We start from the raw sequence: 27149 nt of genomic DNA, 5'->3' as shown, positions 1-27149 counted from the left end.
GGATAAAAAGTCGGTTGTGCCCCACAAATAGATATAAGTTATATAACTTAGGGACATAAAAATAGATCTAAGTATCCGGACGTATTCTCCAGTAGACAGCCTATCAGACTCACAATAGGTCTTCCAGATGGACGGAATTAATCTTTATGAATTTTAGGCAAAAAGTAGATGCATGGAATTCTTAGAGAATCCACTTTTAGATATTTATATTCTTCATATTCAATAAGATGATATTTCAACCACTCATTTAGCATCTCATGGTAACTATTTTGATAAATCGGAATTGGATATATTCACTCATATGTTATTCTATGCTTAACATGTTCATAGATCATTGCATAGTTTCTATATAAGTTGTTTTATTAGAAGCTTATGAGTGTTTTATTTAACTATTAACTCTACAAACGTTTCACTGTTGAAATATTGTGAAAAGGTAAAATATAAAACGTTATAAAAAATACACAAATTGCCTTCAAATACTGGAACACTTGAGTCTCAGTTTATAGAATGCAACTTTAAATCTCAGTAAATTATTTTACTTATACATATACTCCCTTTCTATGCAATCATGTATCTATGTAATTATTACTTTATTCCTACTGTACAAGAAAACAAATCAATCTCTCCAGTGTAGTACTGTATCTCACCATACACCACTCTCAATCTGTCCTCAGTTTCTACTCTGACTCATCAAAACCTCATTCTACTACTATGATCTCCAAAATAACGCTTCCTAGAGGCTTCCCTCTGGGATCCCTCCTGACTTATCCCAAACCTAAGTTTTACTATGTTCTCCCAAAGAACCCTACTAAATTCCTCCTCATGTATCTCGCCTTTGACTCATCCCAAACTTCAATTTACTACTATGATCTCCTTAAGCCCTTTCTACGGACTCTACCCTCCTATCTTTCCTTTACTCATCCCAAACCTCATCTTACTACTATAATCTCCCAATTAACACTTCCTAGATTCTTCCCTCTCCATCCCTCCATTATTCTATTCAATCTAACTAGCAGACTCACATGTCCACCACTCAAGTGAGCTCATATTTCTCTATACTAATCCACCACTAATTCTTTTGGGTTCCAGAGTAACATGCTACTCTGAAAAGCGCTTCAGCGCCTCATCAGGGGTTAGTATGCGCTATATAAATACAATTACAGTTACCTATGGAACACATTTTTTTACAGCTGATATTCATCTCTAGGCTTTCCTTCACATATCATTGGGCCTCCCCGTAAATTATCTCTAATGTAATAATGAGGATCTTGACATTAACATTGACTTGTACTAGTAACATATGCAAATCTTTACAACTGTGTGGTTTCACTGTGATGTTTTTATCTTCCTTACAGCAGAATTTTACACTACTTTGAACTATGCTTTTGAGGTTCACCCCCCCATACCCCCTCCCCTCCTCCTTTCAAGCGCGTTATTTTATTCTTACTTAAACCTTATTGAGCCACAATGGGGTAGCTCTCTCGTGCATCAGTAACGGTTTTGATGTTCATGTCCTTTAACAGATTTGTAAAGATATTTGATTTATTTAGCAAGTAGTCACTCCATCCCTGCAGATTGACATTAATTGATATAGTGTTTGTGTATGAATGTGTTGAATATGTTAATGTGCACCCTACTGTTTTCTTAATTTAAAGATGGTGACATTGATTTTATCCTGGCACCTGCTGTGGGGTCTCTTACAACAGCGACAACAGCTACTGGTCAAGGTCCAAGCACCTCAACAATACCAGGTGAAACATGTCATCTCTGCTTATCTCAGTTAGTCTGTCTGGACTTTAAAGGAGATAATTCCATCTATAATTCTTCGTGTTGCCTTGTATCAGGCAAAATGTTCATTATTACTCAAACAGTTTTTACTTTTTTTCTTTGACTGCCAACCTTGAAAAGTGGTTATGAATGTTGAACTTCTTGTCAACCATATGTGTTATGAAAAGGTTTATCTAACATGGACTTGTGACTTGTATATCTACATTGCAGACAAGGCCCGTTTCCTCCTCCCCCAAACAACTGTTCTCATTTTACTTTATATTCTCTCCCTCAGATGGATTTTATTTAGCTTGAGGAAAAAATCCAGGCAGACTCAGATTAATTTCTAACGCACAGTTCTTTCCCTCAGCAAGGATCCTAATGCTTTTTTTTTCTTTTTTTTTGTTTTTTCACATGCTAAGAGAAAATCTAAACAGCTTCTGGTTTCTTTGATGTGCCTAATTATGAGTTAGATGGATTACAATGAGGAGATTTCAGTCGTTTGGAATTACTGTTACTAGCTGGTGTTCCATTGTGGAATTCCACCTATTATAAGTTAAATTCCTTGGAATGGAAAATAAATGTGCTGACACAAAATAAAGGCAAACGTCTGCAAGCTATTCCTTATTCTGAAGGGCATAACACACCTGTGTGCCTCACATTCTGAGCAGGAGGTAAATGTGTACAGGGTCTTAAGTATTTGGTGGGCTGGCAGTACTGGAGAGAAGTAAAAGGATAGTTCTAGCATGTGGTAGCATTTCATGCTCATCCTTGACAGACAAAAAGTTTGGCAGTAATCAACGGGCGAGGCGGCTTGATTCCTGTTGGAGCCAGAGCCTTATGCGTGTTGTTTTTTTATTTTTTGTTTTTTAATCCTGCTGGTATTGCACCCTGCCTACTGTTCCCTCACTTGGGATAATTGGGTGTGGGAACAGTGGCCTAGTCGTGATCGGGCAGTGAGAAATTCCATATGGTAATTTAGCTCCACCTTACTTGTAATGATTCAGCCTGCAGATTACTTACCTCTTGGATCCATTAAGACACTGTACTGTAACCGCAAAAGTTGATATTGCTATCCTGTGCCAGTAGGTGAATTCTCAGCTCCAGGTTTCACCCTGAAGGTGTAAGGTGCCATTCCAGCACACTGACATCAGTTCCTTTTTTTCTGCACCCTTCTTGCTATTCTCTTGCTGGAAGTAAATTTTTGGAGTGTATGAAGTGTGCACAGAGTCCAGGGGTTCCCCGGAGGCTTGGCAGAGGCAAAAGTAGATACTATTAATGCGCTCTTTTGTGGTAGTGTGGTTGAGCAGTTAGGTTTATTAGAGGCTAGTGCAAAGCATTTGTTGTACACTCAGGCAGTAAATGAATCGCACACTCAATGACTAGCTCCAGGCCAATTGTTTTCGTATAAGAAAAATAGATTTTGTTATTTCGAACTAGAACTAGAAGAACTTTGTTGCAGGTAAGTACAGTTATAAGTGGGTATCAAACATATGTATCCAATGTACTTTGTTTGGTTTTAGCAGATAAAGCAGTTTATAAGTAAGTAGCAATTTTCTATCTCAAAAGTTGACTCTGTGCAGTTTTCCATAGAGTCCTGGGGCGGGAGTGTTAGCACAGTAAACAGGTAAGTACACAACTTATGATTCCAGTCTTGGGTTTTAGGATGTCCACTGGTCAAGGTTTACGCTGACCCCAAAAATCAAGCGTACACCCCCAGCAACATGAGGCCGGCTGGGTGCAGAGGTCAAAGTTGGTGTCTGGTTTACAGTGGAGTCCTGTGAGGACTGGGGGGTGCTTAGAAGTGAGCTGTCTACAGGTAAGTACCCACATCTTTGGAGGGCAGACCGGGAGAGTTTAGGTAAGCACCGGATGGGCCACAGGTTAGCACCAAAACACACACCATCGGGGGCAGCCGGGTGCAGGGTGCTAACACAGCGTCTGGGGCCCAAAGATTTTGATATGGGGACCTTGGGGGGGTGGGGCTGTCACAAAGGTGCTGCAGGCTACTTCCCGGGGGGTCGGAGCTGGGAAACTACATGCTGTGCACAAGGAGGAGGCAGGCCACAGGCTGTGTACAAGGAGGAGGGCCACCTGCTGAACGTTGCTGGACCAGTGGTCCCCAAGGCCAGGGGGCTGCGGGTGCAGGGGTACCTTGAGATGTTGGGTGTCCTCGTCCGGTTCTCTCGCAGTCAGGGGGGTCCTCCGGATTTAGGTAGTATTGTTCAGGAGGGGTCATCCCAGGGTGGACACAAGGACAGAATTGACTGTGGACCTGTTCTGGACCGGTGGGCCACCTGAACACAAGCTGTGAGCATCTGGTGCAGAGGGTGCAGAACTCTTGGATCTGGGGCGGTTCTGAAGTCCTTCTTGGAGTTACTTGTGGATAGGGTCGCTGTCCTGAGGAGTTCTTGGTCCTCTGGTGGGCAGGCAGTCCTCTGGGATTTTGGAGAGGTCGCTGGTCCTGCAGGATACAACACCTTTTTGTAGCAGGGATTGAAGCTGCAGAAAGGCCAGTAGGGCTGGGACCAAGCCAATTGGTGTCTGGAGTCTTCTCTGCTGGGGTCGGCTTAGTAGTCCTTCTTCTTGCTTCTTATTTTCTTCTTGCTTCTTATTTTCTTCTTGCTTCTTATTTTCTTCTTGCTTCTTATTTTCTTCTTGAGGTCACCAGGGATCTGGTTTGCTAGGTTCAAGGGAATCCCTTAAATTGTAGATTTTGGGGTGTTACAGGGGTCAGATGGCAGTAGCCAACTGCTACTGTCCTTCCGGGTGGCTATCCCCTTCCTGTGGCAACTCCTTTTGGGGAGGGGGGCACACTCCTAGCCCTTTTGGTCCAAGTCCTTCAAACCAAGATGAAGGATTCTGCAGGGAGGTGGGCACTTCAGCTCTGGCCGCCTTAGGGATGGTCCTAGCTGGAGTGGTCACTCCTCCCTGTTTTACCTAATTTTCCTGCCACACTTGCTGCCAAAAGTGGGGCTTTGTCCAGGGAGGCCTGAGCCTTTGAGGCTGCCCGCCAAGTATTATAGTTACTTCCTGCAGGGGGGGGGGTGGGTGAGGTGTGAAGGACCTCACCCAGAGCAGGCTTTGTTTGACTCCAGAGAGCACAAAGGCTCTCACCCCATGGGGTCAGAAACATGTCGTTCGGTGGCATGTGTAGCTGCAGATACACATGCTGTGCATAGTCCGCCGTCTGGTGTTGGGTCGTAGTGTTACAAGTTGTTTTTCTTCGAAGAAGTCTTTTCGAGTCACGAGACCGAGGGACTCCTCCTACTTTGGTTCCATTGCGCATGGGCGTCGACTCCATGTTAGATTGTTTTTTTTCCGCCATCGGTTTCGGACGTGTTCCTTTTCGCTCCGTGTTTCGGGTCGGAAAGTTAGTCAGAATCAACGGAAAATTTGTCGGTATTGTTTCGTCCGGTATCGGGTTAGATTAGAGTCTACACCGAATCCAGAAGAGCTCCGGTAGCCCTTCGGGGTAATTTCGATCCCCCGTCGGGGCCTGGTCGGCCCGACCGCGTGCAACATCAAGACTGATGAAACGGACCCCGTTCCGATTCTGTCCTAAATGCCACAGTAAATATCCCTATACAGACCAACATTTGGTCTGTAACTTGCGTCTGTCACCCGAGCACAAAGAAAAGAGACGTGTGAGGCCTGTCGAGCGTTTCGGTCGAGAAAAACGCTCCGAGAACGAAGAGGCAGAAGTTTACAGATGGCGTCCACGCCGACAGGACAACAAAGGTTCGAGGGAGAAGAAGAAGCATTCTCCATCCACGAATCAGATTCCGAAGAATTCGACGTCGAAGAAACCGTGAGTAAGACGTCGAAACAAACATCACAAGGAAAAACAGACAAAGCCCAGGGGACGCCACTGCCAACAGGCCATGGCTCAACCCATAAAGTAGGTGACCGTCCATCGGCACCGAAGAAGGGCGAGACAGAGCCGAGATCGTCCGACTCAGGTCGAGACACAGGCACGCAGCAATCTCGGGACCGAGAAAGTGCCGCAGAAAAGGGTCGACACAGAGACAGCGGCACCGAAGCTGTTCGACACAGAGACAGCGGCACCGAAGCTGTTTGGCACAGAGATAGCGGCACCGAAGATGGTCGACACCGAGAGGGTGCGACGCCGAAAAAGAGGAAAATCTCGTCGGAGCCGAAAATAACAAAAGGCACGGTTTTGGTGCCAAAACGCCCAGCAACCGAACCGAAAGCCAGTTCCTACTCAGAGGAACAATCACTGTCCTCCCAACTTCAAAAACACAGGTTTGAGGAGGAATTACAAACAACAGCTGTAGATCACACGCAAAAGCAGATCTTTATACGAAGTGGTACAGGGAAGATCAGCACCCTTCCCCCAATCAGAAGAAAAAGGAAACTAGATTTCCAACAACAAGAAACCACACCACAAGCAAAAGTGGTGAAGAAGGTAACTCCACCACCCTCTCCACCACCGGCACCTCCTATATTACCGGCACAGACTCCGTCACCAGCTCATACCACCATGAGCCAAGATGACCAGGACGCATGGGATCTCTATGACGCCCCAGTATCGGACAATAGCCCTGAGTCGTACCCCACTAAGCCCTCACCACCTGAGGACAGTACAGCGTATGCTCAGGTAGTGGCTAGGGCAGCAGAGTTTCATAACGTATCGCTACATTCAGAGCCTATCGAGGATGACTTCCTTTTTAACACCCTGTCCTCCACCCATAGCAATTATCAAAGCCTTCCTATGCTCCCTGGAATGCTAAGGCACGCTAAACAAATCTTTAAGGAGCCAGTTAAAAGCAGAGCAATAACCCCAAGGGTGGAGAAGAAATACAAGGCACCACCCACAGACCCTGCTTTTATTACATCACAACTGACACCAGATTCAGTTGTCGTAGGAGCAGCTCGTAAAAGAGCCAACTCACACACATCAGGCGACGCACCACCTCCAGACAAGGAGAGCCGAAAGTTTGATGCAGCCAGGAAAAGGGTTGCAATACAAGCTGCAAATCAGTGGCGCATCGCCAACTCGCAGGCACTCCTAGCGCGATATGACAGAGCCCATTGGGACGAGATGCAGCATCTCATCGAACACCTCCAAAAAGAATTCCAAAAACGGGCAAAACAAGTGGTTGAAGAGGGACAGAACATTTCCAACAACCAAATCCGTTCTTCTATGGATGCAGCAGATACAGCTGCAAGAACAATAAATACTGCTGTAACAATAAGGAGGCACGCATGGCTGTGCACATCCGGCTTCAAACCCGAGATACAGGATGCAGTGCTTAATATGCAGTTCAATGAACAACAATAGTTTGGCCCAGAAGTGGACACTGCAATTGAAAAATTAAAGAAAGACACTGATACAGCTAAAGCCATGGGCGCACTCTATTCCCCGCAGGCCAGAGGCACATTTGGCACATTTCGTAATACCACTTTCAGAGGAGGGTTTCGAGGTCAAGCCACACAAGCCAGCACCTCACAAACAACACCGCCTACCTACCAGGGACAATACCAAAGGGGAGGCTTTCGAGGCCAATACAAAGGGGGCCAATTCCCAAGAAACCGGGGAAAATTTCAAGGTCCGAAAACCCCTCAAAACAAGCAGTGACTCACAGTCACTCAACCCCTTCACACAACACCAGTGGGGGGAAGACTAAGCCAGTTCTACAAATCTTGGGAGGAAATAACAGACACTTGGGTCTTAGCAATTATCCAACATGGTTATTGCATAGAATTTCTCCAACTCCCTCCCACCGAAAACACACAATATGTCAAAACAGCATTTAGACCTTCTAGAACTAGAAGTTCAGGCATTACTGCAAAAAGACGCAATAGAATTAGTACCAGGTCCACAAAAGAACACAGGAGTTTACTCACTGTACTTTCTAATACCCAAAAAAGACAAAACTCTAAGACCAATATTAGATCTCAGAACACTAAACACCTACATCAAATCAGACCACTTTCACATGGTGACATTACAAGACGTAATCCCACTGCTGAAACAGCAAGACTACATGACATTAGATCTAAAAGATGCGTATTTCCATATACCGATACATCCCTCGCACAGGAAATACCTAAGGTGCGTATTCAAAGGAATACACTACCAATTCAAAGTGTTGCCATTCGGAATAACAACAGCGCCAAGAGTCTTTACAAAGTGTCTAGCAGTAGTAGCTGCACACATCAGGAGGCAGCAAATACACGTGTTCCCGTACCTAGACGATTGGCTAATCAAGACCAACTCGCTAACAAAGTGTTCACACCACACAGATTATGTTATACAAACCCTTTACAAGCTGGGTTTCTCCATCAACTATGCAAAGTCACACCTTGTGCCGTGTCAAACACAGCAATACTTAGGAGCGACAATCAACACAACAAAAGGGATAGCCACTCCAAGTCCACAAAGGGTTCAAAATTTTCACAAGGTGATACAGGCCATGTATCCAAATCAAAAGATACATGCAAAAATGGTATGAAAACTCCTAGGCATGATGTCCTCATGCATAGCCATTGTCCCAAACGCAAGATTGCACATGCGGCCCTTACAACAGTGCCTAGCATCACAATGGTCACATGCACAGGGTCAACTTCTAGATCTGGTGTTGATAGACCGCCAAACATACATCTCGCTTCTATGGTGGAACAGTACAAATTTAAACAAAGGGCGGCCTTTCCAAGACCCAGTGCCACAATACGTGATAACAACAGATGCTTCCATGACAGGGTGGGGAGCACACCTCAATCAACACAGCATCCAAGGACAATGGGACGTACATCAAAGAAAGTTACATATAAATCACCTAGAACTGTTAGCAGTATTTCTAGCATTGAAAGCATCCCAACCCATGATATCCCACAAATACATTCTTGTCAAAACAGACAACATGACGACAATGTATTATTTAAACAAACAGGGGGGGACACACTCGACACAGTTGTGTCTCCTAACACAAAAAATATGGCATTGGGCAATTCACAACCACATTCGACTAATAGCACAATTTATTCCAGGGATCCAGAACCAGCTAGCAGACAATCTCTCTCGAGATTACCAACAGGTCCACGAATGGGAAATTCCCCCCCAAATCCTGAACAATTACTTCCAAATTTGGGGAACACCTCAAATAGATCTATTTGCAACAAAAGAAAACGCAAAATGCAAAAACTTCGCATCCAGGTACCCACACCGGCAATCCCAAGTCAGTGCTCTATGGATGAATTGGTCAGGGATATTTGCGTACGCTTTTCCCCCTCTCCCTCTCCTTCCATATCTGGTAAACAGATTGAGTCAAAACAAACTCAAAATCATACTGATAGCACCAACATGGGCAAGACAACCTTGGTATACCACACTACTAGACCTGTCAGTAGTACCTCATGTCAAACTACCCAACAGGCCAGATCTGTTAACACAACACAAACAACAGATCAGGCATCCAAACCCTGCATCGCTGAATCTAGCAATTTGGCTCCTGAAATCCTAGAATTTGGACACTTGAACCTCACACAAGAATGTATGGAGGTCATAAAACAAGCTAGAAGGCCATCCACTAGACACTGCTATGCAAGTAAATGGAAAATATTTGTTTGTTACTGCCATAATAATCAAGTCCAACCATTGCATGCATCTCCAAAAGATGTAGTAGCATATTTACTACATCTACAAAAAGCAAATCTAGCTTTTAATTCCATAAAAATACATCTCGCAGCAATATCTGCTTACCTGCAGATTACTCATTCAACTTCCCTATTTAGAATACCAGTCATTAAAGCGTTTATGGAGGGCCTAAAGAGAATAATACCACCAAGGACACCACCTGTTCCTTCATGGAACCTCAACATTGTCTTGACAAGGCTCATGGGTCCACCTTTCGAACCCATGCATTCTTGTGAAATGCAATACTTAACGTGGAAAGTTGCATTTCTCATTGCCATTACATCTCTAAGAAGAGTAAGTGAAATTCAGGCATTTACTATACAAGAACCATTTATTCAAATACACAAAAATAAGGTAGTTCTAAGAACCAACCCAAAATTCTTACCAAAGGTCATCTCACCGTTCCACTTAAATCAAACAGTAGAATTGCCAGTGTTCTTTCCACAGCCAGACTCAATAGCTGAAAGAGAACTACATACATTAGACATCAAAAGAGCACTAATGTACTACATTGACAGAACACAACTAATTAGGAAAGCAAAACAACTATTTATTTGTAAAGAAATGGCTCCCTGTTGCAGTTACCCCCCACTTTTTGCCTGATACTGATGCTGACTTGACTGAGAAGTGTGCTGAGACCCTGCTAACCAGGCCCCAGCACCAGTGTTCTTTCACCTAAAATGTACCATTGATCCCACAATTGGCACACCCTGGCATCCAGATAAGTCGCTTGTAACTGGTACCTCTGGTACCAAGGGCCCTGATGCCAGGGAAGGTCTCTAAGGGCTGCAGCATGCATTATGCCACCCTAGAGACCCCTCACTCAGCACAGCCACACTGCTTACAAGCCTGTGTGTGCTAGTGAGACCAAAATGAGTAAGTCGACATGGCACTCCCCTCAGGGTGCCATGCCAGCCTCTCACTGCCTATGCAAGTATTGCCAACTTCCTACATTATTGCATTTCAAAAACCTCATACAGGAAATCCAATATCAAAACAAGGTATAGCTAGATGGATAGTTAGGTGCATCCAAACCTGCTATCTTAAAGCAAAGAGACAGCTGCCTATTACACCAAAGGCACACTCAACCAGAAAGAAAGGTGCTACCATGGCCTTTCTAGGAAATATTCCAATGAACGAAATATGTAAGGCAGCAACATGGTCTACGCCTCACACATTTACTAAGCACTACTGTGTAGACGTGTTATCTGCACAACAAGCCACAGTAGGTCAAGCTGTACTAAGAACTTTATTTCAAACTACTTCCACTCCTACAGGCTGAACCACCGCTTTTGGGGAGATAACTGCTTACTAGTCTATGCACAGCATGTGTATCTGCAGCTACACATGCCACCGAACGGAAAATGTCACTTACCCAGTGTACATCTGTTCGTGACATTAGTCGCTGCAGATTCACATGCGTCCACCCGCCTCCCCGGGAGCCTGTAGCCGTTTGGAAGTAATCTTCAACATTTGTACATTTGTAAATATATTACTTTAACCTTCATTTTGTACATACTTAGTCATTCCATTGCATGGGCACTATTACTAACATACACAACTCCTACCTCACCCTCTGCGGGGAAAACAATCTAACATGGAGTCGACGCCCATGCGCAAAGGAACCAAAGTAGGAGGAGTCCCTCGGTCTCGTGACTCAAAGACTTCTTCGAAGAAAAACAACTTGTAACACCCCGACCCAACACCAGACGGCGGACTATGCACAGCATGTGAATCTGCAGCGACTAATGCCACGAACAGATGTACACTGGGTAAGTGACATTTTCCTTTTAGTGGCAGGCTGGCACAGACTGGTCAGCCTTACACTAAAAGGTTGGTTAAAATACAGGGGGCATCTTTAAGATGCCCTCTGTGTGCATTGTACAGTAAATACAACACTGGCATCGTTGTGGATTTATTGTGCTGAGAAGTTTAATATCAAACTTCCCAGCCATCATGGAGCTGTAGAGCTCATAATAAACTTCCAATCCATGTACTCAATATGGCCACACTGCACGTATAATGTCTAAGAATGGACTTAGACATTATAGGGGCATATTGTTCGTGCAGCTATGCCCTCACCTGTAGTATAGTACACCCTGCCTTAGGGCTGTAAGGCCTGCTAGATGGGTGAATTACCTATGCCACAGGCAGTGAGTTGTGGGCATGGCACCCTGAGAGGGATGCCATGTCGACTTTGCCAGGGTTGTGCCAATTGTGAAAACAATGGTACAGTTTTGGGAAAGAACACTGGTGCTTGGGCCTGGTTAGCAGGTTACCGGCACAAACTCAGTCAAGTCAGCATCAATAGTGGGCAAAAAGTGTGTGGGGGGGGGGGGGTGTTTAACCATGCCAAAAGGGACACTTTTTCTACACAGAGTTTTACAGTTTGGCTTTAAAGGATGCAAGCAGTTGTCTGTCTAGGGTCCCCTGCAAGTTTGCTTGTGGTGCCTGGACCTTGAGCATGACTCCAGTTGTGCAAGACATGTGTGACTGGTTAGTGCCAAATTAGGCCTCTTTGCTGCCTTCGGACACCAAACCCTCTTTTAGGTCTCACTTTTCTGGCCCTGGGTCTGACTGTGCGCAGACCACTAGCTTCACCCATTCTGTAATGTTTTAGTTTTTTTCCTATGGAAACCTTGTTTCTGACTCCAGCTGGTGCATCTAAGACCTCAAGAAGCCTTTGTGTGGCCCCTGACTATGTGTTGCGACTCCAACCCACATGCCTGTTGTCCCTGCTAAAACACCTACTGACGCCATTCCATAACTATCAGGTACACTCCCTCCACTGAACACCTTGCTGGTTGTGCCAGCACCATCTGAGAAGCTACCAGTGCTGATGCAAAATGATACAATATGACTGACTTTCCGTTGACTATGGCCATTCTAGTCAGATCTAGGTGCAAGTCGCACAGCATTAAATATAGGAGGCTCCTTACAAGTTAGTGCCTCGGGGTAAGTGATATGGTATGCTTGGGGAGCTTTATGGCTCTAATGCATATCTCATTCAATGTGCAACTTTTTGTCCTCTGAGGACAGTAGTGCAGCGGGTCACCTCCTGTCTTCTTTGCGAATGGATGGTGATGACTGTTTGAGTCTTATGTATCCTGGCGGTTTGGATATCTTTTTTGAGGTGGACCTGGAGTGCCTCTTCAGGATTCCCACACGACACCACCTTGTTCTTTCAGCTTTGTGCTTTTGTGGTGGAGAACAAGGCCAGCCTCCTCAAAGATTTTTCAGCCTGCCTCTTTGGTGTTCAAACCATTACTCCCTTTTACTAAGGCACTAATGGACCTCATTTTGGGTGCGTGACACAGACTTGCTTATGCTCTGACTTTGAGCCTCCTGCTGCCATTGCCTGACTTCTTTTGGGCTCAAAATGTCTGATGGCTTACTCCTCACTTAAGAGCCTTATGTTTCAGGTATTTTCCTGCTTAAAGCAGAATCCTGATTTATGTCCCACTTCTCGTGAGAGGTATGTGAGGAAGATTGAGGCCATCGAGAAGGTCTTCTCTTTAGGGATCAACAAACAGAACTTGCCTTCTACCCTGTTATTACCACTCCTTTTGGGAGATGGTGCATATGAGTATTCCAAATCTCTTTGGAACTACTTTGCAGAGGGACAGGCCACAGCTTTAGCCTTGTGGCTAGCTTCCTCTGCTTTCCAGTTCCAACAGCAGGCCTGTAAGTTCTGGGTTAGTTTCCATTGCCTCCCCTTTTGGTGGCACCTGTCTCATCCCGTGCAGCAACCTAACAAGCTGTTACAGAACTGCAGTAGGTGTGGTGGTTTTAGAGTCTATTGTGGCGAATAGTGGTCTTACTCCTACTCAACCCATTAATCTGCCCATGATGGAGCACTTGCCATCTGTGGTACGAGTGTGTCCGTTTTACTTGATATGTTAGGTGTCAATCTTGACTGTTGTGCAAATTGTCAATCAGAGTCTTGGCCTTCACTTCCGTTCCAGGAAACCCTCTTCCATACCTCCCCCCCCCCCCCGGCTTACTTATTCCATACTTGCAGACACCTCTGACATCTATGCCCTCATTCTACAGCAGGGATTTTAGCTCTTTTTATCAAGAGATGGAGACTTTCACCAAATTCTGGACTTTTGCATTTTTAATGCATTCCTCCGCAAGGAACCACTACTCCCTTTTATGAAGCCTTGCTGGACCTTGTCATGTCGGCCTGTGTTTATTCAGACATTAAACAGACTGATAGCAAGGTGCTGCTGCTCTACTATAGGAGACCCCTCATCTTGTCCACCCATTCCTCCCTGAAGAGCCTCGTGAATCAGATTTCCTTCTCCTCTAGTCAGGTGTCATGTGCTTTCCTCATCCACTACATCAGACAGGGGATCCAAAGTCATGGAGCCTTGAGGCAAGACATGCTTTCAGCCTACAGGAATGCTTTGAAATCTCTCAATACCACATTAATTTTAGCCATATACTCATGCGCTTTAGATATGACACAGCTGGTGGTCTCTAATATTCCAGATAAATTTAGAGCTGACTTCTCAGAGGTCATTCAATACGGCCAAAATGGCACCAGACACATCACCAAGTCTGGCATTGATACTTTTGACTAAGATCGTGAGCTGTGGGGATCCTCTCTCTCCAGTCTCTGTATTGGCCTTTTTTTTTTGTACCCCTGGCTTTTCTACAGGCATTCAAGCCACCCTCATGGACCTTCAATTTGATAGTACCTCTTTATCTGGAGACAGTGTCAGAACTGTAAAGATTCATTATCCATAGGGTATGACAATGTCTCTTGGCCTACAACAGCAGCTGTAAAGGAATTTCAAGCAGTTTTGCCAATTTCAAGGATTCTCAAGCGGCTTCTGTTTTCACCAGCAATAGTTAATTCCAATATCCTGTCATCTTTTCCTCTGCTTTCTCCTCATACCCACTAGGATGACGGCTCTTGTTTTTCCTACAAGAGTACCAGGAGCTGGTGGGAGGCTGGTTAGCCTCCTTTCTATGGGTGTTTAGGGACATCATTTTGGAACAGTGAGTCCTACAGAGAGTAGAGTACCACTTCAATTCCGCTACAAGAGTTTGCCGCACTGCTTCACAAAGAAGTGAAGTTGGTGCCAGAGCTGGAAATTGGGCTTTCACTTCCTTGTTCCCAACAAGGATGGTGGTCTGTGTCCAGCCCTCGGCCTCAGGATTCTGAACGTTTTCTTCAGGAAAGTTAAGTTCAAGATGCTGATCCAAGCGCAGGACCTGTGCGCTTTGGAAAAAGACTGGATTGTGTCTACAGGATACGTATTTCCATATCCTGATCCCTCAGTTGCATTGGGAATGCCTGAGTTTTGTGTTGGACACTACCTATTACACATTTGTTGTACCCCTTGTTCTACTTGGCATCTGCACTTTGGGTCTTCATGAAGATGATGGTGGTGGTTAGTAGGATAACTGTCTGGCCATCTGTAAGGAAATGCCTCCTTGGTATGGTTTCCCCCTGACTTTTTGGCTTTGCTGATGCCAAGTTTTGATTTGAAAGTGTGCTGAGGCATGCTAACCAGGCCCCAGCACCAGTGTTCTTTCCCTAAATTGTACCTTTGTCTCCACAATTGGCACAACCCTGGCACCCAGGTAAGTCCCTGGTAACTGGTACCCCTGGTACAGAGGGCCCTGATGCCAGGGAAGGTCTCTAAGGGCTGCAGCATGTCTTATGCCACCCTGGGGACCCCTCACTCAGCACAGACACACTGCTTGCCAGCTGGTGTGTGCTGGTGGGGAGAAAATGACTAAGTCGACATGGCACTCCCCTCAGGGTGCCATGCCAACCTCACACTGCCTGTGGCATAGGTAAGTCACCCATCTAGCAGGCCTTATAGCCCTAAGGCAGGGTGCACTATACCACAGGTGAGGGTATAGGTGCATGAGCACTATGCCCCTACAGTGTCTAAGCAAAACCTTAGACATTGTAAGTGCAGGGTAGCCATAAGAGTATATGGTCTGGGAGTCTGTCAAACACGAACTGCACAGCACCATAATGGCTACACTGAAAACTGTGAAGTTTGATACCAAACTTCTCAGCACAATAAATGCACACTGATGCCAGTGTGCACTTTATTGTAAAAATACACACAGAGGGCATCTTAGAGATGCCCCCTGAAAACATACCCGACTTCCAGTGTGGGCTGACTAGTTTTTGCCAGCCTGCCACACACCAGACATGTTGCTGGCCACATGGGGAGAGTGTCTTTGTCACTCTGTGGCCAGTAACAAAGCCTGTACTGGGTGGAGGTGCTTCTCACCTCCCCCTGCAGGAACTGTAACACCTGGCGGTGAGCCTCAAAGGCTCACCCCCTTTGTTACAGCGCCACAGGGCATCCCAGCTAGTGGAGATGCCCGCCCCTCCGGCCACTGCCCCCACTTTTGGCGGCAAGGCTGGAGGAGATAATGAGAAAAACAAGGAGGAGTCCACTCCCCAGTCAGGACAGTGACTCTGAGTTTTAGAAATCCTCCATCTTGCAGATGGAGGATTCCCCCAATAGGATTAGGGATGTGCCCCCCTCCCCACAGGGAGAGGAGGCACAAAGAGGGTGTAGCCACCCTCCGGGCCAATAGCCATTGGCTACTGCCCCCCAGACCTAAACACACCCCTAAACTGAGTATTTAGGGGCTCCCAGAACCGAGGAAGATAGATTCCTGCAACCTAAGAAGAAGGACTGCTGACCTGAAGCCCTGCAGAGAAGACGGAGACGACAACTGCTTTGGCCCCAGCCCTACCGGCCTGTCTCCCCACTTCAAGAAAAACTGCAACAGCGACGCATCCCACAGGGTCCAGCGCCCTCTGACTACCCTGCATCTAAAAGGACCAAGATGCTCCCGAGAACAGCGTCCCTGTTCAACAAACCTGCAACTTTGCAACAAAGAAGCAACTTTTAAAGACCACACGTTTCCCGCCGGAAGCGTGAGACTTTCCACTCTGCACCCGACGCCCCCGGCTCGACGTGCAGAAAACTAACTCTACAGGGAGGACTCCCTGGCGACTGCGAGCCCGTGAGTAGCCAGAGTTGAACCCCCCCTGAGCCTCCACAGCGACGCCTGCAGAGGAAATCCATAGGCTCCCCCTGACCGCGACTGCCTGTCTCAAGGAACCCGACGCCTGGAAACAACTCTGCACCTGCAGCCCCCAGGACCTGAAGGAACCGAACTCCAGTGCAGGAGCGACCCCCAGGCGACCCTCTGCCTAGCCCAGGTGGTGGCTACCCCGAGGAGCCCCCCTGTGCCTGCCTGCATCGTTGTAGAGACCCCCGGGTCTCCCCATTGATTCCTATTAAACTCGACGCCTGTTTGCACTCTGCACCCGTCCGCCTCTGTGCTGCTGAGGGTGTACTTTCTGTGCCTGCTTGTGTCTCCCCCAGTGCCCTACAAAACCCCCCTGGTCTGCCCTCCAAAGTCACGGGTACTTAACTGCTGGCAGACTGGAACCGGGGCACCCCTATTTCCATTGAAACCTACGTGTTTTGGGCACCACTTTGACCTCTGCATCTGACCGGCCCTGAGCTGCTGGCGTGGTAACTTTGGGGTTGCTTTGAACCCCCAACGGTGGGCTACCTTGGACCCAACTTTGAACCCTGTAAGTATTTTACTTACCTGTGAGCTTAACAATTACTTAACTCCCCCAGGAACTGTTGATTTTTGCAGTGTCCACTTTTAAAATAGCTTATTGCCATTTTTTCCAAACCTGTACATGCTATTGTGATAGTTTAAAGTTCCTAAGATACCTGAGTGAAATACCTTTCATTTAAAGTATTGTTTGTAAATCTTGAACCTGTGGTTCTTAAACTAAGAAAAGATATTTCTCTATTTAACAAACTATTGGCCTGGAATTGTCTTTGAGTGTGTGTTCCTCATTTATTGCTTGTGTGTATACAACAAATGCTCAACACTACCCTCTGATAAGCCTACTGCTCGACCACACTACCACAAAATAGAGCATTAGAATGTTCTCTTTTTTGCCACTATCTTACCTCTAACGGGAACCCTTGGACTCTGTGCACACTTTTTCTTACTTTAAATAGTATATACAGAGCCAACTTCCTACACCATCTGTAGGAAAATGGCTCCCTGTTGCAGTTGCCCCCCACTTTTTGCTTGATATTGATGCTGACTTGACTGAGAAGTTTGCTGGGACCCTGCTAACCAGGACCCAGCACCAGTGTTCTTTCACTAAAAATGTACCATCGTTTCCACAATTGGCACACCCCTGGCACACAGATAAGTCCCTTGTAAAAGGTACCAGTGGTACCAAGGGCCCTGTGACCAGAGAAGGTCCCTAAGGGCTGCAGCATGTGTTGTGCCACTCTAAGGGACCCCTCACCTAACACATGCACACTGCCATTGCAGATTGTGTGTGTTGGTTGGGAGAAAGACAGTCGACATGGCATCCCCTCAGGATGCCATGCACACAAAATACTGTCTGTGGCAGAGGTAAGTCACTCCTCTAGCAGGCCTTACATACAGCCTTAAGGCAGGGTGCACCATACCATAGGTGAGGGCATAGCTGCATGATCAACATGCCCCTACAGTGTCTAAGTCTATTCTTAGACATTGTAAGTACCATGTGGCCATATTAAGTATATGGTTTGGGAGTTTGTCAAAACGAACTCCACAGTTCCATAATGGCTACACTGAATAGTGGGCTACTGCCCCCAGGACCTAAACACACTCCTAAATTGAGTGTTTAGGGGCGACCCTGAACCCAGGAAATCAGATTCCTGCAACCTGAAGAAAGAAGGAGGACTGCTGACCTGAATGCCCGCAGAGAAGACGGAGACAACAATTGACTTGGCCCCAGCCGTACCGGCCTGTCTCCAGACTTAAAGATCCTGCACAGCGACGCATCCAGCGGGACCAGTGACCTCTGTGGACTCAGAGGATTGGCCTGCACCTACAGGACCAAGAACCTCCAAAGGACAGTGGTTCTGTCCAGAAACAACAACACACCCCCGCCTCCCTGCCCCATCCTCCCTCCCTTCTTTTTCTTTCATTTTCCTCTGCGGTCATCATCAACCACTATATAGTGGTATTTCCTTCCCTTCTGTGTCATCACAGTGCCCCGGATATTTCTGTGCATAGTTGCGTTGTCTGATTCTTTAATCGAACCCCACCTTGCCAAAAATAAATAAAAGTTTCTGGAAGAAAATCACCGATTTGTCAATGATGAGAGAGAAGGGGACCCTTCTCCTTTAAACTTGGTGGAGGAACCCCATTGGTATCAGCCACGTGGTTGGGGAATGAAGGCAGTTAGGGGTCATTGAAAACACCCTCTTTAAACTCAGCCCAAACTGCCACCACTTGTTGCCCACAGAGACCCCCTTGCTGTCTTCAATCTTTCTCCTGAAAGACCACTGAGATGAGGACTACGAGGCCTGTGCTGCTTTCGTACCCAAAACACTAAAAGTACTCTTAAGACAAAGGCTGGAACATTACACCACCATGGACAGCCCTCAGAAGAGACCGGTTTCCTTGAATGACCTCAACCTCTCCACCAACTACGAGGAGAATGTCGACGAATCTGAGAGTGTGGATCAAGGGGAGTCTGATGTTGAACTATGAAGTCAATACAGAGAAGAAACCAGCGGCAAAAAGGGCAGAGTAGGACCCCGAAAAGAAGACGCCTAATGTAAAAAAATTAAATAAAAAAAAACTACTGAAGGGCTCTGACCCAAAACCCTCCAACCGTAAGTCTAACAAGGCAGCCTCGACATATAAACACTCCTCAACAGGTGGTCAGCTGAAACCCAAGGAGCCACACCGATCCCGACCAGGGGATACTGTTGCAGGCAAAACAGTGAAAACACTTGACAACTTAATCCACTTAAGAGGGGGAGAAAATCCAAGGCTCTGAAGATGGTAGACCATCGATGCTGAAAAAGAGGCCTTCGCCGACGCTCATTGTTGAAAAAGCACTGCAGGTTGAAAGAAAGAAGAGAAGACTTTAGACCAAAATGGCCGCTCTCCTGCAGAGTAAAGAGTTTGATGAACTCCTTGAGGGATTTTCAGATCTGGGCTAATCCTTTGACAGCTTTTGAGACACAGGACAACCAGTCTGACTTGGAGGCCCCAGCAACACTAGAACCTCACGAGGAGGTGCAGGAAGAGTTCTACGAACTTGAGGAGGTGGACGAGAGAACAGGCTTCAAGGAAGCATCGTAGCACGATCTCAAAGCAGAGTCCCGAGAAGAATGTGTGGCAACTATCCTTCGAGGCCATCATAACCAGATGGACCTATCCCTCTACAACAGCCTCATAAAAATGCTTCAAAGATTTATGGGGTCCAATTAGAGAAGGAAAAAGGAGACCCCTGTTTTCTCCTTGAAACTTTAATGCCATCAAAGATGGGGATCCTTTATTTAAATTTTAAATCAGTCACTGCTAGGGCTGTCACCCAGAGTAGAGAAGAAATATAAACCATCTACTCAAGATCCCAAGTACATGGAGGGAAACGCTTCTGCAAGTTCGATCTTCATTGCAGCTGCCAGGAAGAGAAGCAATGCACGTAACTCTAAAGGTAAATACTGAACCAGGTGGGAAGAAAAATGGAGAGGGAGGCTGCAACCCAGTATGGGCAGTAGCAATGAGACTAGATGGAGTACATTGTGTAACACTTCCCAGAGGAGTACAATCAGTGGGCTAAGGCAGTGATGCAAGAGGGGAGAAACATTGCTAACACCTGCCTGAAATGATGTGCATGGGCACTGCTCTAAGGAGACATGCCTGGTTCAAGCCAGATGTTCAAGCCTTTATAATTAACATTCCATTCACTGGAGATGCTAAGTTTGGTCAGGCGGTGGATGAGACCCTGCTACAACTCAAAAAAGATAGCGAGACAGCAAAGTCAATGGGGGGTGGCACAACAAGAGGGGGAACAACATCCCAAAGGCCAACTAACAAAGCACCATTCACTGCAGGGCAACAGCAGTCACATGGCAGCTCACACTAAGCCAAACAACAAACATCCTATTAGCAGTGGCAACACTCTTCTAGAAAGCCCTTTCATGGACGAGGAGTGAGGTGGAGGAATAACAGGCAAGTGACTTGCCCAACAGCAACACATGCCCCCACAAAACACCTGTGGAGGGCAGAATAGGTGAGTGCCCATAGGAGTGTGAAAAAATCACCTCAAACAATTGGGTTTTGAACATAATACGTCTCTGATACTGCATAGAACTAAATAAAGATCCACTAAATTCCTCCAAAAACAAGGAGGTTTCTAAGTCAAGAGATCGTTCAGCTCACAAAAGAAGTCTTTTACAAAAGAAAGCCATAAAAAGAGCAAAGCAGACAAACAAGGGTAACTATTCACCTTATTTCCTGGTCCCAAAACAAGGTCAACACCTGGACAAATCCTAGACCTCAGAACAATAAAAAAGTTAATTTTTAATGAACACTTCAAAATGACAACTCTTCCAGGAGTAATACCACTCCTAAGGGCAGGGGATTATATGGCCACCTTAGATAAGGGCACCTCTGAACCAAAAGCACATGTAATATCTCTGATTTGTATTAGAAAAGGTATGTTACCAATTCAAAGTGCTACCATTCAGCATAAAGCCATCCCCAAGGGTCTTCACAAAGTAACTCGCAGTGGTAGCAGCACAAAACAAGGTATCCATGTCTACCCATATTTGGACGATTGGCTAGTAAAGGCACAATCAGAACAAAAATACCAAAAGGATATTTATACAGTAATTGTCACACTGCAATGACTGAGCTTCATAATAAACCACAAAAAGTTGTCTCCTCAACCAGAACAAGTAAAGGAGTTCATGGGAGCAAGCTTAAATTCAAGGGCAGCACAAGCATGCCCAGTACCAAAGAGAGCAATGACGATCACAGAGCAGGCTCACCTCTACCAAAGGGTTCGGTTTCTGACCGTAAGGACTGTCATGAAACTTACGGACATGATAGCAAAATGCATACCACTCATAATGCATGCAAGACTGCATATGCCCCCCTTCCAGGAATGGATCTACAACAAATGGTGGCAAACTGCTGGGAGGATCTAGAGATTGCCACAACAAAACTATAAAGGGAGATACAGTTGTGGAATTAAAAGAACCTGACCATTCAGGACACCAACTCCAACGGTGACCATTACAACAAATGCATGCCACAAAGGTTGGGGAGCGCACACAGGCAGCCTGAAGGTATATGGGGACAGTGTAACATCATAGATGCGCTGAAACACATCAACTACCTGGAAATGAAATGTTTTCCTACCCCTGAGAGCTTTCCAAGCATACATAACCGGCAAGACTGTACTAATAGAAACAGACAACACAACAGCCATGTTTTATCTCAAACAGGAAGACACAAAATTGTTCAACCTGAGCAGACTAGCCCAGGAAATTTAGAAATGGGCAATAGCAATGAAGATTACACTAAAACTCACCACCTAACAGGGACACAGAACATGGAGGCGGACGGACTAAGCAGACAAGAAAGCAGCTCCCATGTGAGGAAACTAAAACAAGAAATACTGGAGAAAATGTTCAAGGTCTGGGGGAGATGAACAATAGACCTATTCACAACAGCCACAAACAGAAAATGCCAACACTTCGCCTCAGGGTTTCAACACTCCCAGTCAGAAGTGAATGCCCTGTCAGTAAACTGGTCAGAGAGATTTGCATATGCTTTTTCTCTGAATCCCTTGGTACTGAAGGTGCCGGACAAACCTCCTTCCCAAGGCTCCACGGTGGGCCAGACAGACTTGGTACTTGGACCTTTTAGAGATGTCCAAGGGCCACATGAACGCAATCAAAGCAGACCAGGATCTGTTAAAAGTGCAGGAGGGGAGAGTATACCACCAGGTGCCAGCAACTGTATCAGCCTGGCTCCTGAATACCTGAATTTGGGCATCTAAAATTGCCGCCCAGGACAATGGAAATCCGTAAAGAAGCAAGGAAGGCCACCACCAGAAAATGTTATGCTGCAAAATGGAACAGATACATTCACTGGTACACAAATATGGAGAGAAGGACAAAAGAGGAAACTGTATTGACTAACCTGTTAAACACCGGGTTAACCTATCCATTCTTAAAGGTACACGCAGCAGCAGTAGTAGCCTACACCAGGGATACCTCAGGGAACAGCTTCTTCACATCCCAGTGATGAAGCGATTCTTGAAAGGAGCAATGTGGTTGGACCTCCAAGGTCAGTTCCAGCTCCATTGTGGAACTGAAACATCGTGCTATAGCAGTTAATGACAAAGCCATTTCAACCTATGTACAAGATGGATCTAAATTAATCACTCACATTGAAGGCAGCATTTCTTTTTGTGATCACATCATTAGTGTGTAATGCATACTTAAGAGATTTTGAAATCTTTCTGTCAGTAGCTGTAACTTACAAAGACCAAAGCGGCAACTGCCAGAACCCCAAATGTGGTTGATCAAAACAGAGGCTAAGGTCTTGAAAATATGTGGTGAGACCACTATCAGTAGATTAGCGAAATAGTGTAATCATTTAGGGAGCATCACCATTTTGGCAAGGGCCATCCTGCCCATCACTGATAAAGGTAAGGTGTAACCCAGATTTTTATTTGAGGGGTGTAGGAAGCTGGCTCTGTATATACTGTATCAAAATGAGATGTAGTGTGCACAGAGTCCAGGGGTTCCCAAAGAGGCTTGACAGAGGCAGTAGTAGATAATACTAAAGCTCTATTTGTGATAGTGTGGGCGAGCAGTTAGGCTTATCAGAGGGTAGTGTTAAGCATTTGTTGTACACACACAAGCAATAAGTTAAGACACTCAGTGACTTAAATCCAGACCAATAGGTTTTTATATAGAAAAATATCTTTTGTTAATTTATTTCTAGAACCACAAGATTCAGTTTGCAGGTAAGTACATTAGATGAAAGATACTTTGCATAGGTAAGTTCAATACTTAGAATCAAATCGACAATACGTACTGTTTCGGCAGTTCCTGGGGAGGAAAATACAGTACAGATTTGGAGGTAAGTAATCGACTTACTCAGTCTCTGGGGCATAGGTAGCCCCCCGTTGGGGGTTCAAGATAACCCCAAACACCCAGTACCAGCAACACAGGGCCGGTTAGGTGCAGAGGTCAAACAGGAGCCAAAATAACGTGTGCGCTATGGAGACAGGAGATACTCCGATTCCGGACTGCTGGCAGGTAAGTACCCGTGTCCTCGGGGAGCAGACCAGGGGGGTTTAGTAGAGCACTGGAGGGGCCCCAAGTAAGCACACAAAACACACCCTCAGCAGCACAGGGGCGGCTGGGTGCTGTGGGCAAACATGGCGTGTTTTCGGAGGGCAGACCAGGGGGGTTTGAGGAGCACTTGGGAGCTCCAAGTAGGCACCAAACACGCACTCTCAGCGGCACAGGGGCAGCAGGGTGCAAAGAGGCCACTTGGTTCCCAATAGAACTCGCCAGACCCAAGGTCACTTAGGCGCTGCAGGCACGGCACAAGGGGCTTCTTGGCAAGCCACATACTGGACAGGGAGGAGGTCTGCCTGCTGGTCACTGCTGCACCGGTGGTTGGTTTCTCCCAGGTCTGGGTGCTGTGGGTGCAGTGCTTCTCCATGCGTCGTATATCTTTGTCCCGGGCAGTTGCAGTCAGAGGGGTCCTCGGAATTCCCTCTGCAGGCGTCGTCGTGGAGGGGTGGAGCGGTCAGCCCAGGGTGGACACTTGGGTGGAATCGCCTGGGGGTCCTCTGGCTGGTTGGTTCATCTGGACATGGGCCAGAGGTGTCAGGTACAGTGTGGCTTTGGACTTGCGCTTCTGGAGTGAGGTGGTAGCCCCTTTAAAGATGGTTGCTTTTTCATTTTGTTGGACAGGGCTGCTGTCCACAGGAGTTTCTTGGTTCTCTGTGATGCAGGCAGTCCCCTGGAGGCTTTTCAGGGGTAGCTGGTCCTGTAGGAAGCGACGCTTTTCTTTTGCAGGGTTTTTGAAGCAGGAGACATGCCAGTAGGACTGGGGCCAAGGCAGTTGTTCTCTCCTCTTCTCTACAGGGGTTTCAGCTCAGCAGCCCTTTTCTTGAGGTCGTCACGAATCTAAATGTCTTGGTTCAAGGAGCCCTTAAGTACCAGTTATAGGGACGTTTTTAGGGTTAGAAGGCAGTAGTCAATGGCTACACTCCCTGAGGGTGGCTACACCCTCCTTATGCCCACTCCCTTTGGGGGGGGGGGGGGCACACCCGTATCCCTATTGGTCCTAATCCTCCAAAGCAAGATGGAGGATTTCTCAAGGAGGGGGGTCCCTTCAGCTCTGGACACCTTAAGGGTTGTCCTGGCTGAGGGTGTGACTCCTCCTTGTTTTCCCTTATTATCCTTTGGACTTGCCGCCAAACGTGGGGGCTTGTCCGCGGGGCGGGCATCTCTACAAGCTGGAGTGTCCTGGGGCAATGTAACACGAGTCCTGAGCCTTTGAGGCTCACCGCCAGGTGTTACAGTTCCTGCAATGGGAGGTGTGAAGCACCTCCACCCAGGACGGGCTTTGTTTTTGACCACAGAGTGCACAAAGGCACTCACCCCATGTGGCCAGAAACTCGTCTGGAAGTGGCAGGCTGGCATAGACCAGTCAGTACTACACTACCAGGCTGGCTGACATACAGGGGGCCTCTCTAAAATGTCCTCTGAGTGCATTTTTCAATAAATCCCACACTGGCATCAGTGTGGATTTATTGTGCTGAGAAGTTTGTTACCAAACTTCCCAGTATTCAGTGTAGCCGTTATGGTGCTGTGGAGTTCGTAATGACGGCTCCCAGACCATATAGTCAGATTGGCTACCCTGTACTTAAAACGTCTAAGAATTGACTTATACACTGTAGGGGCATAGTTCCATAAGGAACTGTGGAGTTCGTTTTGACAAACTCCCAGACCATATTCTTAATATGGCCACACTGTACTTACGTCTAAGAATGGACTTTGCTCATGCAGTTATGCCCTCACCTGTGGCATAGTGCACCCTGCCTTACAGCTGTAAGGCCTGCTCGAGGGGTGACTTACCTATGCCACAGGCAGTGGTTTGTGGGCATTCCACTCTGAGGGTAGTACCATGTCAACTTTGTCTTTTCTCCCACTAACACACACAAGCTGCAAGGTAATGTGCATTGTAGGAAGTTGGCTCTGTATGTGCTATTTCAAAGTAAGGAATAGCATGCACAGAGTCCAAGGGTTCCCCTTAGAGGTAAAATAGTGGTAAAAATAGATAATACTAATGCTCTATTTTGTGGTAGTGTGGTCGAGCAGTAGGCTTATCCAAGGAGTAGTGTTAAGCATTTGTTGTACATACACATAGACAATAAATGAGGTACACACACTCAGAGACAAATCCAGCCAATAGGTTTTTGTATAGAAAAATATCTTTTCTTAGTTTATTTTAAGAACCACAGGTTCAAATTCTACATGTAATATCTCATTCGAAAGGTATTGCAGGTAAGTACTTTAGGAACTTTAAATCATAAAAATTGCATGTATACTTTTCAAGTTATTGACAAATAGCTGTTTTAAAAGTGGACACTTAGTGCAATTTTTACAGTTCCTAGGGGAGGTAAGTATTTGTTAGGTTAACCAGGTAAGTAAGACACTTACAGGGTTCAGTTCTTGGTCCAAGGTAGCCCACCGTTGGGGGTTCAGAGCAACCCCAAAGTCACCACACCAGCAGCTCAGGGCCGGTCAGGTGCAGAGTTCAAAGTGGTGCCCAAAACGCATAGGCTTCAATGGAGAAGGGGGTGCCCCGGTTCCAGTCTGCCAGCAGGTAAGTACCCGCGTCTTCGGAGGGCAGACCAGGGGGGTTTTGTAGGGCACCGGGGGGGACACAAGCCCACACAGGAATTTCACCCTCAGCAGCGCGGGGGCGGCCGGGTGCAGTGTAGAAACAAGCGTCGGGTTTGTAGTGTTAGTCTAGGGGAGATCTAGGGATCTCTTCAGCGCTGCAGGCAGGCAAGGGGGGGGTTCCTCGGGGAAACCTCCACTTGGGCAAGGGAGAGGGACTCCTGGGGGTCACTTCTCCAGTGAAAGTCCGGTCCTTCAGGTCCTGGGGGCTGCGGGTGCAGGGTCTCTCCCAGGCGTCGGGTTTTGGATTCGCGGAGTCGCGGTCAGGGGAAGCCTCGGGATTCCCTCTGCAGGCGGCGCTGTGGGGGCTCAGGGGGGACAGGTTTTTGTACTCACAGTATCAGAGTAGTCCTGGGGTCCCTCCTGAGGTGTTGGATCTCCACCAGCCGAGTCGGGGTCGCCGGGTGCAGTGTTGCAAGTCTCACGCTTCTTGCGGGGAGCTTGCAGGGTTCTTTCAAGGCTGCTGGAAACAAAGTTGCAGCCTTTCTTGGAGCAGGTCCGCTGTCCTCGGGAGTTTCTTGTCTTTTCGAAGCAGGGGCAGTCCTCAGAGGATGTCGAGGTCGCTGGTCCCTTTGGAAGGCGTCGCTGGAGCAGGATCTTTGGAAGGCAGGAGACAGGCCGGTGAGTTTCTGGAGCCAAGGCAGTTGTCGTCTTCTGGTCTTCCTCTGCAGGGGTTTTCAGCTAGGCAGTCCTTCTTCTTGTAGTTGCAGGAATCTAATTTTCTAGGGTTCAGGGTAGCCCTTAAATACTAAATATAAGGGCGTGTTTAGGTCTGGGGGGTTAGTAGCCAATGGCTACTAGCCCTGAGGGTGGGTACACCCTCTTTGTGCCTCCTCCCAAGGGGAGGGGGTCACAATCCTAACCCTATTGGGGGAATCCTCCATCTGCAAGATGGAGGATTTCTA

The 27149-nt window shown here is 46.7% G+C and overlaps 1 protein-coding gene across 8 annotated transcripts in view; it reads left to right on the top strand.

Annotated features, from left to right (window-relative positions):
- UBR5 (ubiquitin protein ligase E3 component n-recognin 5) overlaps window positions 1-27149 on the top strand; it is a 1605594-nt gene that overhangs the window by 664485 nt on the left and 913960 nt on the right. For all 8 annotated transcript variants that reach the window (XM_069220579.1, XM_069220580.1, XM_069220578.1 and 5 more), the window contains one exon: window positions 1656-1751. In XM_069220579.1, coding sequence (XP_069076680.1) covers window positions 1656-1751 — 96 coding nt within the window. The remainder of the gene's footprint in view (window positions 1-1655; window positions 1752-27149) is intronic.

The sequence above is a fragment of the Pleurodeles waltl genome, chromosome 2_2, assembly GCF_031143425.1.
Source record: "Pleurodeles waltl isolate 20211129_DDA chromosome 2_2, aPleWal1.hap1.20221129, whole genome shotgun sequence".
In the NCBI taxonomy this organism is placed as follows: domain Eukaryota; kingdom Metazoa; phylum Chordata; class Amphibia; order Caudata; family Salamandridae; genus Pleurodeles; species Pleurodeles waltl.
Note: the sequence above shows the minus strand (reverse complement) of the source record. Positions and strands in the feature narration are given on the sequence as shown.